This window comes from Ochotona princeps, chromosome 27, assembly GCF_030435755.1.
Source record: "Ochotona princeps isolate mOchPri1 chromosome 27, mOchPri1.hap1, whole genome shotgun sequence".
Taxonomy (NCBI): domain Eukaryota; kingdom Metazoa; phylum Chordata; class Mammalia; order Lagomorpha; family Ochotonidae; genus Ochotona; species Ochotona princeps.
This window is the reverse complement of record NC_080858.1, coordinates 13964214-13981203: the sequence shown is the minus strand read 5'-3', so window position 1 is coordinate 13981203 and position 16990 is coordinate 13964214. Positions and strand designations below refer to the sequence as shown.

The 16990-nt window shown below is 37.6% G+C and overlaps 1 protein-coding gene across 2 annotated transcripts in view; it reads left to right on the top strand.

The window, feature by feature from the left end:
* PIK3C2G (phosphatidylinositol-4-phosphate 3-kinase catalytic subunit type 2 gamma) overlaps positions 1-16990 on the top strand; it is a 265595-nt gene that overhangs the window by 11243 nt on the left and 237362 nt on the right. For both annotated transcript variants that reach the window (XM_058655883.1, XM_058655882.1), the window contains exon 4: positions 2273-2387. In XM_058655883.1, coding sequence (XP_058511866.1) covers positions 2273-2387 — 115 coding nt within the window. The remainder of the gene's footprint in view (positions 1-2272; positions 2388-16990) is intronic.

Here is a 16990-nt window from a genome sequence, read left to right as displayed (position 1 = left end):
AGTGGGTAGTCCATAACTAGATCCGAGGTGTAGAGTAAGATAACTAAAGAAACTCAGGTTGGTTTTACTCTTTGCAATAAAGTAGACAACATGTTTAGCACTTCATGGAGACTGGGGAACAGGATCTATTCCCCAACATTAAAGCACAGATATGAAATCTATTGAAAAGCAGACAGAATACTTGTAGGCTTAAGTTTAATTTGCAGACTCCTAATGACTGGGTTTCAGGGCAAGACAATGATTTCAAGTTTAGACATGCAAGATTGTAAGCAGTAATGAAAATATACAAAGTGCAACAGAAAGCAGCCAGTAAGAGATATCAAACCAAGACCCAGCCTGGCACTAGTAGTACACTTAATGGGCTTATGGAGTCTTTTCTGTAAAGTGGAAATGTAATTGCAACAAGCACTAATTCATGGTCACCCCTGTAGAATATAAGATGTAGTCTTTGAAAATGGAGAAGTTGATAACGGAATAGAGTCATGTCCTCAAAGATACTTTCCTGCCATCATGTAATGGCCAATTCGCTCGCCCTCTTGTCCAAGCCCTTATGGTTAAGAGTTTTCTATCTGTTATTTTTTTATCCTTTAATTCCATCAATTTCAATCTTTATTTCCAAATGGTAGTAAACTTACAGCACTCTCTTCCTTGTCAAAGCTACCACTGCCTACAGTGGCATGAATAACCTTGGAGAAAGAGAGGACATGTGATTGAGAAAACAAAGAACGGGGAGCAAGATAGAGATTATAGATGCGGGGCAGCAGAAGAGAACCTCTCCTCCTCCTCTTCGGAGAAAAGAAGGTGGACCTATAAGGCTCACTGCCTCAACCTTTTATTAAACTGTTGGGGAGTCAAATTATAGGAATTGATGTGACTCAAGCGCTCGTAGCTATGCCCACGTTGATTTTAGCTTTGTGTGATGATCAGTAAGGAACAGTGTGACCCAAGTACCAAAGTCAGAATGTGGCCTTCTCAAGGATATCTTCAGGTAATCAGTTGTGACCATGACTCACTGCCTAGCTGGGGACACTAGCCTACAGACTTTGGTTGTGCCCACGTATGGACTATTATCAATAGTTTGACCTTGGTCTCTGGCACAGCATTCTATGAACTTAAGATTCCATTCTGCCCTATTCTCTCTTATCAAGTCACACTGGAAAAAATTTTTTTTGACAAGCCACCTGAGAAAAAAGCATTTGGACAATCTCTAATTCCCTGATAGTCTTTACCATTTATTTCTCCAACGGTTTCTTTAATGACCTCTGGATCTACCATAAAAACCTGTTTTTAAATCCAGCATTCCGTTTTTGTTTTGTTTTTTTCCACTTTGTGACTGCAGTATCGCTTGCACTACAGTTTGTTAGGTTGTTTCAGTCAAAATCCTTTCCCTCCAACAAAAGGAGTGGCAGTAAAAACAAACAGACAAACAAGAAATACAGTGAAGTGCAGACATTGCAGACAAGGCTCAGACAAAGGCTCCCCATGGTTTCAGTGTGAATACAAAGTCTTGTTGGCCACGTGTCCTCAGTGGAGTCCGCTGCACCCCTTTGATTCACTGAAAACCCTGGATCTCTTCCAAAGCAAGGACATGGCGAATTGATTGTCCACATTTTTCTAGTTTTTCAAATTTTAACTTCACATTTGTTCTTAATGGAAAAAACAACCCCATTGTGTTTTAAACCCTTCTAACAAATGAGGAACCTATCTCTGCATATAAAACAAGCAAAAAACAAAAACAACAACAAAAAAAAAACAGAGCTTCAAGGTAGATGCTTGATAACCACATGGCAATGATAAACCTGTCTTATTATGAAGATACGAATTTGCGTTTTGGAGAATACAAGTGCTCTAAAAATATCGAGTTGATCAAGAATGATTTCATCCTGAAAGTTCCATAGACAACAAGGGATGCCTAGAACCATTACCCAGCTATGACTTCCCCAAGTGTTTCCTCAGTCTGAGCAGATACAACATTTAACAGAGGGAGCATGCAATCTGGTTAAATTATGTGAAGATATAGCTGATCAAGGAAATGGAAAGCATTTAAAAGAAATACCCCTAAAAGTACTCCAACTGACAAATCTGATACATTTCATTCTAAATTCTCTTGATGGAACTAAAGGGTTACAGCTTCATAACTGGCTTGATGTTTTTATTTTGTGTGTTTGGGGGTGTGTGTGTGTGGGGGGGGTGGGTGTGTGTTGTGGAAACTTTTCCCTAGCTAGTATGATCAACAATGTTGTTTTATTTTATCTTTTATCTTTGTTTTTAGCTAACTATCTTGTCAAAGACCTAATTGCAGAAACTCTACAATTTTTAACAAATGACCAACTATCTCTTAAAGATTATCTTCTAAGTGTATGCGGCTCTGAAGAATTTTTACAGAAGTAAGTATCTTATTAAGGCCAATTTAAATTCTTGTAATTTCTCTGAATTAAGGAGAACTACCTTGTTGTTCTTTTCAGTAGATTAGACTCACATGCTTTGTATTGCAATCTTATAGCCAGTATCACCCAATCAATTCAAACCCCATGCAGTGATTTTTAAAATTTTATCATCATAGTGAGAGTTTTTCTGTTATCTGTATTTATGGCAACAGCCATTTAAGTGAGCTGTGAAGAGGTTGACTCAGTCTCGATTTTCCCAGGTTTCAGGTGGTTCCAAGGACATGGAATTTTCAGGTTTAAAAGTTCCCAGCTAATCACAGTTTTAAAATAGAGTAAAATCCCTTAAAAGGAGTATATGTTTGATTTGGAACTGTATTAGTGTGTTGATTAAATACTGAAGTTTTTAAGCCAGTGGGATTTGAGTCTTACCATTACAACTTTTTTTTCTTTTTTAACAGTGAGTTCTAAACATCTTTCTTTTTTTTTTTTATCTGAGCAGCTTATAGGTATACTTATTTAAATGTGTTTGCCCATTTAAAATACTCATTTTATAGAAAATGCATTTTTAAGTTTACATAATAACTCTGCCTGGAATTCCACAGAGAGCTTTAAAAATACAGTACAATAAAAAAGAATGTTTCTTTTTTGGCTCTTCTGTTGTATAAAATACTTAAGTTTTAAATCCAGAGATGTCACATTCTTCCTTGTATTTTTTAAGTTTTCAAAGATTAACAACCTTACAGAAATAAAAATGTTTCAGTATTAATATTTTGGCATGAATGTGTTTGCAAATGCCTTGTGAAGCATTTGGTGGATTTGATGATATTTGGATCAACCAATCCAGTCTTTCATTGTAAAATGTGAACTCTAAATGACTTGTGAGGCTAATTATTTTTCTTTTTGAGTTACCAGTTAGAACAATACTCTAATGAATATTTATATGAAGTCACAGATGTTTTCTTGCATGAAACTGACAGGTATTCCCTCTTTTCCTTGACTCTTTGCATTCATTATCCTGCTCCGTATCTGCGCTTGTATATATGGCTTTGATAATGCGTGGAATCAAATGCTTTAGCAGGTTTAATCTTACATTGATTAATAATTTGGACTTGCCTTTTCTACATGTTTCCCAGTGCACACCTGGAGTTCGGTTGTTGCCATAGCAACAGATGCATGAACTAGGGAAGGCGTCCACAGAGGGCAGTTCAGCTGTTGACCGATGGAAAGCTTGCCTCTCTCCTGCTTCCTGATTATAAGATTTAGATGACGTACAGTATAATACATGTTAAAAGGTTTAGGTAGTCATTTCGTTATTTCAAAACTTCATTGAACTAGAATTTCTCAAGAGAAAAAGCCCATCAAGTGTTGGTACATGTATGTTACTTACAGTCATTTGTCCATATGGGATTTAAAGTCCTTGGACTTTGAAGTGCAACATAGCTTGGGTTTCTTCCCATATACCTGAGAAAGGGCATTGTCTTATTTACTAAGTATGCAAGCCATCGCCTGCACCCCAGGGTACACCTCCACCAGAGGCTAGGACTCACATCCAGAGACCTGAATATGGAAGGAGCGCTTCCCAAGCGATCTCTTAACTGCCGCACCACATGACGTCTCAAACAGAATAAAGAGTTTAATTAATAACAAAATACAGTTAAACAGTGACAGGCCATCACGGCATATGAAACTGTTGAAATATTTTAAATAAACTTTGGAGGCAAAATGTACCCAAGCAAATGGCTGCTGGGAATATAAATTCAGAAAGCAATTGCTCGGGAGAATTTGATCAAACATGTATATATTTCAAAAGACTTCTGAAATTCCTATAACCTGTGTTTCAGTAATTTTGCTACTACCGCCAATATTTCTAAGAAAACACTAATAGCAGGGCTGGAATGGTGGCTTGCTCATTATTTGCATGTCTAACAATAAGAAGAGACCTGGAGGAAGCCATACCTCTAATACTTTTCTCTCTCTTTTTTAAATTTCATTTTTATTGGAAAGTCAGATATACAGAGAGGAGGAGAGACAAGAGAGGAGATCTTCTGTCCGATGATTCACTCCCAAAGTGACCACAACAGCCTGAGCTGAGCTGATATGAAGCCAGGAGCCAGGAGCTTCTTCCGGGTCTCCCACATGGGTGCAGGATCCCACGGCTTTGGGCTGTTCTTGACTGCTTTTCTAGGCCACTAACAGGGAGCTGGATGGGAAGCAGGGCTGCCAGGATTATAACCAGTGTATATCTGGGATCCCTGGAGTTCAACGCAAGGACTTTTGCTACTAGGCTACCACGCCAGCCCCCCTAATAGTTCTGTGAAATAATTATAAAATGTATCAGGGAACATTATACAATAAATATGGCAAGGAAAGTTATAAATTAAGCATGTACCATCACACATCTTGACACAAAAACATGCATTAAGCCTTGTTGAAGTGAGAAAGATACATTTTCAGGCCAAATTTAATTTTTAAAAGAAGGAACATTTGTTTCTGTGTGAAAATACAATGAAATTCTGTGTACTAAAATTTTTAAATGGTTCCACCTTGAATGTTTATTCATTTTTATTTACACAATTGCTACAATATTCATGGCTTTTGTTCCCAGTAAATTAAGGAGATAAATAATCTCATTGGGGAAAAATTAACCATTTAAATTGCATTGCGAATGGTAATGTATATTTTAAAAGAATTTTGAAAATTGCAATTAGGAGAATATTACTAACTGAAAGATTGACAAGGTGAACTAAATTAATGACAGGAGGAATAAGTAGAAGTGAAGAAATTTGTAGAATCTTAGGATGGTGAAATAAACCAAAGTTATATATTGAAAATGTGGAACTGTGTAGAAGAGAAAAATAAATGATTACCAAGTTTCCTGGTGAGTTATATGCAACATACATATAAGAGAAATACAAGCATTTTTGGTGCTTGGGAACCATTAGTTCTGAGACATGTTCAGTATCTGATGGACAGCCTGGACACTATGGCTCAATGACTAAATCCTAACCTATGAAGCGCTGGCGTCCCATATGGGAACTGGGTCATGTCTTAGCTGCTCCACTTCCAATCCAAATCCCTGCTTGTGAAGTGTGGGAAGGCGGTTGAGGATGCTCAAAGCTTTGGTCCCTGTACCCATGTAGGCGACTCAAGATGCTTCTGTCTCCTGGCTTTGGATTGGCTCAGCTCCAGCCATTACGGCCTCTGGGAAGTGAGACAGCAGATGGAAGATCTTTCTTTCTCTCCTCTGTAAATCTGCATTTCCAATGAAAATAAAAATAACTCTTTAAAAAAAAGGGCATCCAGTATCCAATGATGCTGCCTCATTATGGATAATCATTATGTGTATTATATACATAACATGTAACATTATAAAATATACTTATGCACAATTCATGTATGTTTATATATTTGAGCCTAAGTTTATAATTCAACATGTGACATTTTGTATAACCACAGATAAAACATTAATATCCTGACATAATTTTTAAATAAAATTCATATCAGCAAATATTTAGATATGGGTTTGGATAAAATAATGCCACATAATAATCACTGAATATATGTACTAAATATTCTTACCAATTTTCTGAATGGACAAATTAAATTTCCTTATGGGAATTTTGTGTCTGTCTAAATAAACAATATTAAAATACAACCAGTTCACTATGGTAAATATGTTACTTTGCTTTGTCAAACTTGGTTAACTTTTTGATATCCATTTCTTACTCCTAAAAGTAAGATTTTACTATATTTTCCTTACTTTAACAAGGTGTAATAAGATTTCATTTTGCTAATCTTTAATTACAAGTATAAAACTTCTAAATTAAGCCCATACACATAGTTTCATAATGTGTTGTAGATAACTCTGAGCTCCTGGGAAGTGTAGAACTAAATAAATTCACAATATTATATGGTTTTAATAATGAACCAAGAGGAGAAAAGTATTAGTCTCCTAGAATGGCTATACTTTTGCAGAATTATGTAGAGATTATTTCACTTTAAGCTCCTTTTATGTTGTCAGAATTACACTTTTTTATCTATTCTGTTTTATTAAGTTAGAGATAAATTATATTTGGTTGGTACTTCTGCAACTTCTTATCTATTTTGTACTAAAAGAAGAATCTTTAATTTTAAGCTAATTTGTTTCTTCCAGATAGTTGATTTATTCAAGTAGTTACTATATGTAATGATTGAACTAACTAAGTTTAGACTGGGTAGCTACAAAGAGGTAAAGATTCTCTCCTACCATGAGGTTCACTGCTGACGCCCCTGTAACAAAGAGGATATTTGTAGAAGATTGTACAAATGCATAAAATGTAAGTGTTGCATGACCTGGGGACCTTCACAAAGAAAGACTCAAAGAGAAAAAGCCATGCCTTGTAAGGTTATGGAAAGGTGGCCATTTATGCAGAAGTCTGATTGGACAAAATGGATGTGCCGTAATGGCAATAATCTGGGGATTCAACAAGGCCAGTTGATCAGATTGGTGGTGGAGTGCCAGTGTTGTGAGTATAAGAACGTTATTTCCTCGGAGTGAAAAAGGCACCTCTGGAATGAAGGTTTACCTTTTCAGGATAGAAAGGAAATAGTGAATTTGAGAGTGGTTTCCCCATTCTGCTCTATTTTCAAATGTTAAGGTGTCATATTGTAGAGTAGCATGTCCTGAATACTTAAGAGTTTAAGTTACATCTAAGGCCCTTTATCATCAAAATTAAATGATCAGTTTCAAAAGTTTTAATCACAGTTATTCTAGGGTTATATTTGTGATTATCTGTGTTGTGTCTCTGTCATACAGTCTTATTGCATTGAATTCTAGCTTTACAAAGTTAGTAAATTAACATAAGATTTTGAGAATGAGATGTAAATAAAGTTGGCTACTGGATTATCCTATTTTTCATTAATGTCACAAAACATTGGAGGCAGTCTGACATTCTAAGATGTTTCTTTTTTTCTTGTTTTTTTTTTGTAAAGAATTATTTACTTTATTTGAAAAGCAGATTGAAAAAGGAGAGAAATAGAGATCTTCAATTCATTGGTTGACTCTACAAGCAGCCATGATAGCCAGAGCTAAGGAGCCAGGAGCCAGGAGCCTCTCTCTGGGTCTCCCACACAAGTGCAGAAACCCACGAACCTGGCCATTCATTCACTGCTCTTCCAGGCCACAAACAGGGAGCTGGATGGGAAGTGGGGCAGCTGAGACTTGAACAAGCAACCACATAATAGGCTGGGATAGACAGGTGAAGGATTAACCTGTTGAGCCATTGTAACATAGTTTTAGAGACCTAAAGCCCATGACTGAGTGGTCACTTTGGTTACACCATTGGAGGAGACTCAACAGCAGATGGCACAGCATTGAGAACATGTGCAGGAGGAAAAATCACATCCCATGACAGGATGCATGACAGGATCTCTTGCCTTGCAAGACAGCAAGGAAGGGCTGTTTTACTTTTCTGGCATCTCACTATCAGGAGTGCTCAGAGATCACACAAGAGTAAACTTGATCCCTCAGTAGGAAGCTCTCCCAATGAACTAAGGGCCTCTAGTGGACCCCATCTTTTTAGTATATGTGCTGCCAAAGCAAGCATGATTTTTTCATAGTTCACCATCTCTGTCACCAGGAGGACTAAATTTCAAATTGTGAATCCCTTGGGGATACACATAAACCATATTTACATTTATAGTTTCGAAATTCATAGTACAATGGACCTAGAGGATGTTGGAAGATTCCATAAAATTCGAACTCGCCTTGTGTGTGTACAAACTACACCTATGTTTGCATTTATTGCTGATATATTAGCACATTACTCTTGAGGGTGCAAAGGGAAGTTTCCCCTTTACCCTTTGAAGATTCTATGCTTTGAACTGACAATAGACAAAGTAGGAGAAATAACACAGGAATGTATTAAAGTTTAAAAGGGCAGCAAAGACATTACTGCATAGAAAAAAAATCATAGGAATCTGATTAACAGCCCCTCTGGTTTAGAATCTTACATACAGATGTGGTGGGAGAAACCAGGAGGGTAGATAATTGTTAAGAGAATAGTAAATGAGTTTGAGAGTAACCCAATGGGCTTGCAGCACATACAACAGCAGAAAGCAAATTCTCCTGATCTACAGATCTGTCTGTGGTTCGTACACAATTCCCTTTGGAGCCAAAATAGAAGACAGTTGTGTGTAATTAAAGTCTGTCTCAAAGTGTGGACAGACTTCAGCTATCGTGTGATATGAGTTCAGTCTCCTTTACTTGATGGTATCTCAACCTGAAGACTAAAGAGATTGGTGTTCCTTTTCTGGTTTTACCTGCTCAGGTAGGCAAAGGAACTTTTCACAACATCCTTCCCTGTGCTGGGGGGCAGAGAGAACAGAGCTAGACCTGCAGGATTTTGATGCTGAAGTTGGCCCATACATCTTTTAATTTCCTTTAGAGCCAAAAACTAAGCAAGGCACATGCCACACTTTTTGATATCATTCTCTGAGCCTCAATATTCTCCCATCTTAATGTATTATTCAAATCACCTAAGGAAGTTACTTTACAAATAATTGCAGAGCATGCTCTTGGTGTAGCAATGAAGACATCACTTTGGGATGCTGCCATCCATGTTGAAGGGTCTGAGCTCAGGATATTAATGACTAGGAATGCAGACTCACTAATAGCAAGATATTTGCTCACTTTTCCCAGGACAATACATTATAAAACTCAACAAAGCAATTAAGATGTTTATAGCATCTTGTGAAATTAAAGATAATTTTCCTAGCCAATAAAGATTCCGCTTTTTGTGACTCATCTATATGGTATTTCTGATTCATTCAACTTTCATCCTAATTTAATACCCCAGTCCTTTCCCCAGGTATCCCATGAGGGCAGACATTCGGTGTGGCAGTTAAGATGCTACGTGAGATTCCTATATGCCACGTCAGAGTGCTGGAGTTTCAGTCCTGATCCCCTTCCATTTCCAATTCCCTAATCATTCCCTAAGAGGCAGCTGATTATGGATCAAGGACATAGGTGCTTGCCACCCACATGGGAAGCCTGTTGAAATTCAGATTCTTGCTTTAGCCTGGCTCAGCCTCAATGGTTGAAGGCATGGGAAGAAGTAAAGCAGAGAATTCAAGGTCTTTACGATCTCTTATCACAATCTGTCAGTCTGTCTCCCTTCCTGCCTCCCTCCCTCCTCAATCACACACACATACACACACACACACGCCCATCTCAATCTCCCTATTTCCCTCTTAAATAAACAAAGGACTTTTTAGTGAAAAGTTTTCGGGCCTATTCTGTCTATATAACACACTTTATTTACCATTGAGTTTGGTGGCATTACATAATATCTCACAAGCTATCGGTATTTTCTCCCAGAATCCATTTTATAGATTGGCGTTTAAGCACAACAATATATTATGAACTGAGTAACAAAGAATCAGAACAGGAATATTGGGCCCAGCATGGTAGCCTAGCGGCTAAAGTCCTTGCCTTGAACTCGCCAGGATCCATATGGGTGCAGGTTCTAATCCCAACAGCCCTGCTTCCCGTGCAGCTCCCTGTTTGTGGCCTGGGAGCTCAGTCAAGGACAGCCCAAGGCCTTGGGACCCTCCATGCATGTGGAGACCTGAAAGAGTTTTCTGGCTCCTGGCTTCAGATCAGTTCAGCTCCGGTCATTGTGGTCACTTGGGGAGTGAATCATCAGATGGAAGATCTTTTTCTTGTCTCTCCTCCTCTGTATATTTGCCTTTCCAATAAAAGTTAACAATTCTTTAAAAAAGAATTAGAACAGGAATATTATTTATATGTTACAGGCTGATGACAGCCCAATAGCCGACTGTCAGCAATATAAAGCATGGAATACTGAAGCAGCAAATTAGAGCAGAATAAAAGAACAGAAATCAGCCAATGCATTCAGAAAATATTGAAATTCTCCACTGTGTTTCTGTTTCGTCATTTCCAATGTAACTCGTGGAGGAGGGCATTCCAAGTAATCCATTTCCTTTAGTCTTATCCAGTCGGTTGCCTTCCGTCAGACTTGTTCTAAGTCAGGTTGAAGGATTGGAACTATGGCATCTTTCCTTTCCCGTTGGCTACACTGCACAAAAATCTGGAGGGCAGACACTCCTCCCTTGCCCCCCTCCCTTCCTTTCTTCCTTGCAAAGAATAAATAATTGCATCTAGATCTGGGTTTGTATCTCATAGGAGGTTTACTTCTTCATAAGTACATTGAAAAACCATGAAATACAATGCTACTTCCCAACTTGATACTTTATTCTACAGACTAACATCAGAAGTGAAGTTGTTTCTATTTACTGCTTTCTTCTAACCACATTATTTCATTATTTTCCTCTCTCAAAAATCTTGCTGTTGGGGCTTTGTTGTGGCATAGTATGTTAAGCTGCAACCTGTGCTGCCTGTGATGCCAGCATCTCAAGGGGGAACTGGTTCAAGTCCTGGAGGCTCCACTTCCAAAGCAGCTTCTGCAAAAGCAAGTGAAGATGCCCCAAGTAAGCTTGAGTTCCTGCACCTGTGGAATAGAACCAGCTAAAGCTCCTGGCTCCTGGCTTTGGCCAGGCCTAGCACCACCTGTTGCTGCCATGTGCAGAGTGAAGCAGTGGGTGAAATATATCTCTTTGTACCTTATTTAAGGGTGGTTCTCCAAAGAAGGAGCTATGTAAGATCAGAGATTCTGCAAGAAGCATAGCTTATTTCAACCCCAGTTTTCTAAGGAGTTGAAATGTGAAAAGTTTTTTTTTTAATTTCTTATTTACTATTTATTTATTTATTTGAAATATAAAACTCCACCTGCTGGTTCACTCACCAACTGTTCACAATAGCTGGGGCTAGGCCAGGAACCTAGAACTTAATCCTTGTCTCGCAGGTGGGTAACAGGGACCAAGTCCTGGATGCTTTAGCTGTTGCCTCACCTGGTGCACATACGCAGGAAGCTGAGACCAGAAGTGATGACAGAATTCAAACACAGACACTCTCACATGGAACTCAGGCTTCCCAACCAGCATCTTCCCTGCTGTGCCAAATGCTCACACTCTATGGAAACATCATTAACCAAAAAAGCTTGATCAAAGAAATGATAGAACTGTGGCAAACTTTTTTCAAAAGGGCATGGCAACTTAAATGTGATAAAAGATACAGATTAGCTTCACTTCCTTATTGCTACACTAGGCAATATGCAATGTCCATGTTCTTTTTAATATTTAAGTATCAAAGACTTTAAAGCTAAGCATTATTACATTTTCTCAATTTTGAATTTAAGTTTAAATAAACCTAGTGCTCTGTTTTTTTTTTTTTAAGATTTTATTTCTTACTGCAAAGTCAAATATACAGAGGAGGAGAAACAGAGAGGAAGATCTTCCATCTGATGATTCACTCCCCAAGTAGCCTCAATGGCCAGAGCTGCGTTGATCTGAAGCCAGGAGACAGGAACTTCTTCCAGGTTTCCTATATGGTTGCAGGATCCCAAGGCCTTGGGCAGCCCTTGACTGCTTTCCCAGGTCATAACCAGCGAGCTGGGCTGCTGGGATTAGAACAGTCACCCATGTGAGAACTCTGGAGTGCAAAGCGAGGACTTTAGTCGCTAGGCCACAGTGCTGGGCCCCACCTCCGTTTTTCTTAAAGAAGTATTAGCTAGATAACTTATAAATTACATATTATTTCAAGTTAGCCAACTTAATAAGGCTTTTGTGTTCTATTTTAATCTTAGTTCTTGAATATATGTATTATATTAGAACAGTCTAACAATACTCCTATAAAATATGGGGAAAAAAGAATTAATTCTTGAGTTGGAAAAAAATATGTTTTTGATCTCCTGAGACAGTGACTGTTTACAAGAAAGCATTCCTGAGGGCTCAGTGCATACTATTTATGCAAAGAACACAAAATCCCAGTTTTCCTGCTGTGGTTTTGGCACTCTGTGTTAGTAACTTCATTTATACATATTGTGGTGCTGATATTTAATTTTATTTTCTGATTACATGGCTTAGTAGGAAAGATATTACAAACTCGATAGTTATGAAATTTTTTGGTAGTCTGAAAAAAGCATCTTGCAGTATATTTAATTTTGCTTTGTATTATTATTTTTACTTAGAGAATCTACATGTACTACATGCACAAAGGAATTTAATCAAGTGCAGAGGGGTAGAGATTGCTGCTTTCTATGGGCTAGAAGGAGTTCTTGAGAAGAATGAGGCATTTGAAGAAAGATGTTTAGATGTCTAAGGTTTAGTTACCTCTTGACTGTAATTGTTGGTACCAATTTATAACCCATGAAGGCCTTGCTGAAAAGCATACCTCTCCCCACCTGAATGCCTAATGCATCTCAAACCTGGCTTTAGAGCTTAACCTTGTCTTGTATCTCTGGGTCATGAATTTTAATTTTTGTAAATCATGATTCTTCTAAAAGTGAGGCATAAAAATAAGGCAAGTAACATTGTGCTAAGTCAGCTCCAAATGCCACATTGAGCATTAATTGTGGGACTATTTTATTAGTTGCGACACTGGTTTACTAGCAATAGGTATAATAGTTGTGGTATCATGGAATGTGTAAGAGAACAGTATATATTACACATTAAGTCACTGTTTGAGACACCTCCATTTCATATTAGAATGCCTTGGTTCTCAGATCATTTTCCTCTGCAACTTCCTGTATCTGATGGGGCAGCCGGTATTTGAGGCTCCAGTTCTTGGGTCCCTGCTGCACAGTTGGGAGAGCTGGAATGCATTTCTGGCTCCCAACATCAGACTGACCTACTGATGACTGAGGAGAACCCAGCATTTAGGGAGTGACCCAGCAGATGAATGAGCTCTGTTTCTCTCCTCTCTCTCTTTTAAATATTTGTGTGTTTTACTTGGAAGAGTTTTATATTTGTAGAGAGAAATAGAGACAGAGGAGAAATTGTCTATCTGCTGGATCATGCCTCAACTGACTACCATGGCCTGGTCCATTAGCAGGGAGCTGGATCTGAATTGGGGCACCTGGACTCTGACCAGCACCCAAATGGGAAGCCATCACCATGGGGGAAGGATTAGCTTGTTATGCCACCATATTGGATTCTTTCTGCCTTTTAACTAAAATAAAAACAAACCTTTTTTTAAAAAAAATTAAATGACAGATGTCAAATGACTATTTGAGAACAAACCTGTGAAGCATTATGATATTGTTAATATTTTGTTATATTTATCCTCAACCTTTTAGTTTTAAGCATTAAATCCCCATCTTAATTGAATTTTCTTAAATAAATATCTTGGATGGACCTCAGTATTTCTAAAATTGAATTTTTTTCTATCAAAAACTTCAATGTTACTGGTTACTCAAAACCATGTCAATTCCATAATATTGCAAATTGCTGTTGATGTTATATTGGGACTCTTAATTGACTGTGATGATATTCTACCAGCTCTAACTTCAGACCAGAAATGGTCTCCCCAAGAAACTGTTCAACCCATCTGGACAGTAAGTAGCTGGGCTCTATGCTTGGTATATGTTTGCAAGGAAAGAATCTTGATTGAATTTGAACTGTAATACTGCATCAAGGTGGAGGAATCCACCAGGGGGAGGGGAAGGGAGAGGGGTGGGGGGATTCCCAGAGCCTATGAAACTGTCACATAATGCGAAATAATTAATAAATAAAAAAAAGAAAAAAAAAACTTCGATGTTTCAAACACAACCTTGTGACCATTTTTTACACATATAAAATGCATCACGTTTTAGCTTATTCCATAAACCAAGGATATGCACTTGTTTTAGTGAGACCTTGCTCATAAATGTGAGCTTATGAGGCATACCTAGAGCGCTGTCAATCAATATTCATCAACTAAGCATTGTCTGGGGGGGTTACACTTTTTTGTTGGTGTTAGGGTCATTAGTCTCTGCTTATGTAAGCATATTTCCCATGAAATATTTTAAAATAACATGAGCTTTCTGTAAGTAGGAACTAGGGGTAACGATGCTGGGCTTCAGGCTTTATTTTCCTCTCAAATGGCAGGACTACTGCTAGCAGTTCCTAACATAGTAACTAGTGCATCCGCAATGAAGTATTTGTTGAGGGAATAAATGATGAATGTGCAGAAATATTTTATTTGTTACTATGTATGAAGAAAACACCTTATCTTCTTTTTTTCTGTATCCTAGAAATTTGGGTCATTGGCCAGCTGAAGTTGTATGCACAGTTGTCAAATAAGACTTACTACACACTTGTGTGGAAAATGTGACCAGATGGAGATAAATGCTTTGTTTATACTGTCTAAAGTAGATAGATGTAGTGTATGCAATTAAAAGCGTATATACATTTAACATGGCTTGTCTTATAAGTGCCCAAATCCTCCTCTGTCTTTACCCAGGTTAGCTGCTATGATTTTCATTTCTCTTTTTCTTAGTGTGGTAGCCTTTCCTCCAGTAGTCTCTGATACCTAGAATTTTTTCTAGATGCATTTATTTATTTGAAAACTAAGGGAATAGAGAGAGAGGATGAGGATAAATGAGAACATCAGTGGTTCACTACCCCATGGCCACAGGCATGACAAGCCAAAGCCAGGAACCAGGAGCCCGGAGTGACAGGAGATCCTGTACTTGAGCAACCATCTGCTACTACTGATTCTCAGATGCATTACCAGAGAACTGGATCCGAAGCGGAGCAGCTAGCCCTCAGACTGGCACTGTGATACAGAATTTGGGCATCTAAACCACTGACTGAACCTGCTGCAGCACAATGCCCAATTATGACACCTGGAATTCTTAAACATGAATTTATTTTATTCATCTTCTTTTCTTTAAATTCTACATAACACTTTTAGCTCCATCCTTCAATGTTTTTTCTCATTTATTTTCATTGTCCAATTGAAAAATCATGTGAGCCATAGAGTAGTTTTAATTTTTTTCACTAGCCACAATAAAAATACTAGAATAGGTGGATTGATTTTTCATTATAATTTAAACATTTTAATGTCCAACATACTAGCATTTCAACATTTAAATAAATTAGTAAAATGTTTTATATTATTTTCTTTAGTTGTCATTAAGATAAAACTTGTATTTTATGATTTTTGCAAACTTTTAGTCAGAATGGCCTCATTTTAACTAATTGGTAATTGTCTAGTGTCTACTGCACAATATTAGTAAAAGCCTTTAAATATAATTTAGTAAATCTAAAATGAAATAGCCATTAAACACGAAATATTGCCTTAATAAAAATATTCACACAGCTCTTGGTAGATCTTACTACGGTGCTGTTCTATATTTGTGACATTGGAGGGAACAAACTGACACAAATATTTCGTGAGATATCCAGGTAAATGAATCTATCATTTTAAGGGACACAAACTTGTAAGATATTTTCTCACCCAAAATCCTTCTCATATTTAACCAAGAGCCTACCATTTTTTACTTAACATACAATACTTGTATGAATTTACAGGACACAATGTGGTAATTTTTGCATGCATAGAAATATAAAGTTTAACAACCAAACCAGGGAAACTAGCATTTATGATTCCTTAATAATTTTTCATTTGTTGGGACCAACATGGTGGTTTATGTAGCAAGCTAGTCCTGTGCTAGCATTGCATATGGGCACCAGTTTGTGTGCTGGCTGCTCCACTTCGAATCCAGCTCTCTGCTTATGCCTGGGGAAGCAGTGGAGGATGGTCTAAGTCCATGGGCCTCTGCATCCACATGAAAGACCCCAAAGCAGCTAACAGCTTCTTAATGTACTAAAAACTTAGCTTCAAATCAGCGAAGCTCTGGCCTTTGCAACCATTTGGAGAGTAAAGCAGTAGAAGGAAAACCTTTTCTATCTCTCTTTTCCCTGTGAAATCTGCTTTTCAAATAAATAAATCTTAATTTTTTTCCATTTACTCTGATATATTATTATTTCTTTGTGTTGTCAGCCTTTAAACTTACCTCTTTAGTTCTTTGTAAAACAGATAATAAAGTGCAGATAATACAGTCACCTGCTGAACTAAAGAACACCAGCACACATTCCTTCTAAGTAATTGTGTTTTGATACCTGTTATTCAACTTCCTTCAATTTCCCTTCCTGCAAGCTTTCTAACCCTTCAATGACCTTTGTTTTACATGTATTAGCTTCTACATGTAAGAACACATAAAATTGGGCTTTTTATTGCTGGATTTATTTCATTTAGCATAAGGTTCTGCAGTCTCATGCATGTTGTCACAAAATGGCAGCATTGAATTAGTTTCTGTATAACTGAGTAATGTTCTGTGGTTTGTACATTACCACCTTTTTTCATTCACGTGTTGTTGGCACTGTGGTTGATTCCATATTGAGTATTGCAAATAGTACCGAAATAAACATGTGAGAACAGCTGACTCTTGGATATACTGCTTTCATTACCTTGAATATGTGTCCAGGAGTCGAAAAACTAGATCAAATGGGAAAATATACGTAATTTGGGGGCCTTGAGTCGCCTCTGTACTATTTTCACAATGGCTGTCCTTATTTACCTTCCTACAAAGTATATACGACATTTTTTTCTGGATCCTTTTCAGGTTTTTTTGTTGTTGTTGTTGTTTTACGTTTTTGATAATGGCATTCTAACTAGAATAAGATGACATTTTATGATTTGTTTGCATTTCCCTAATTAT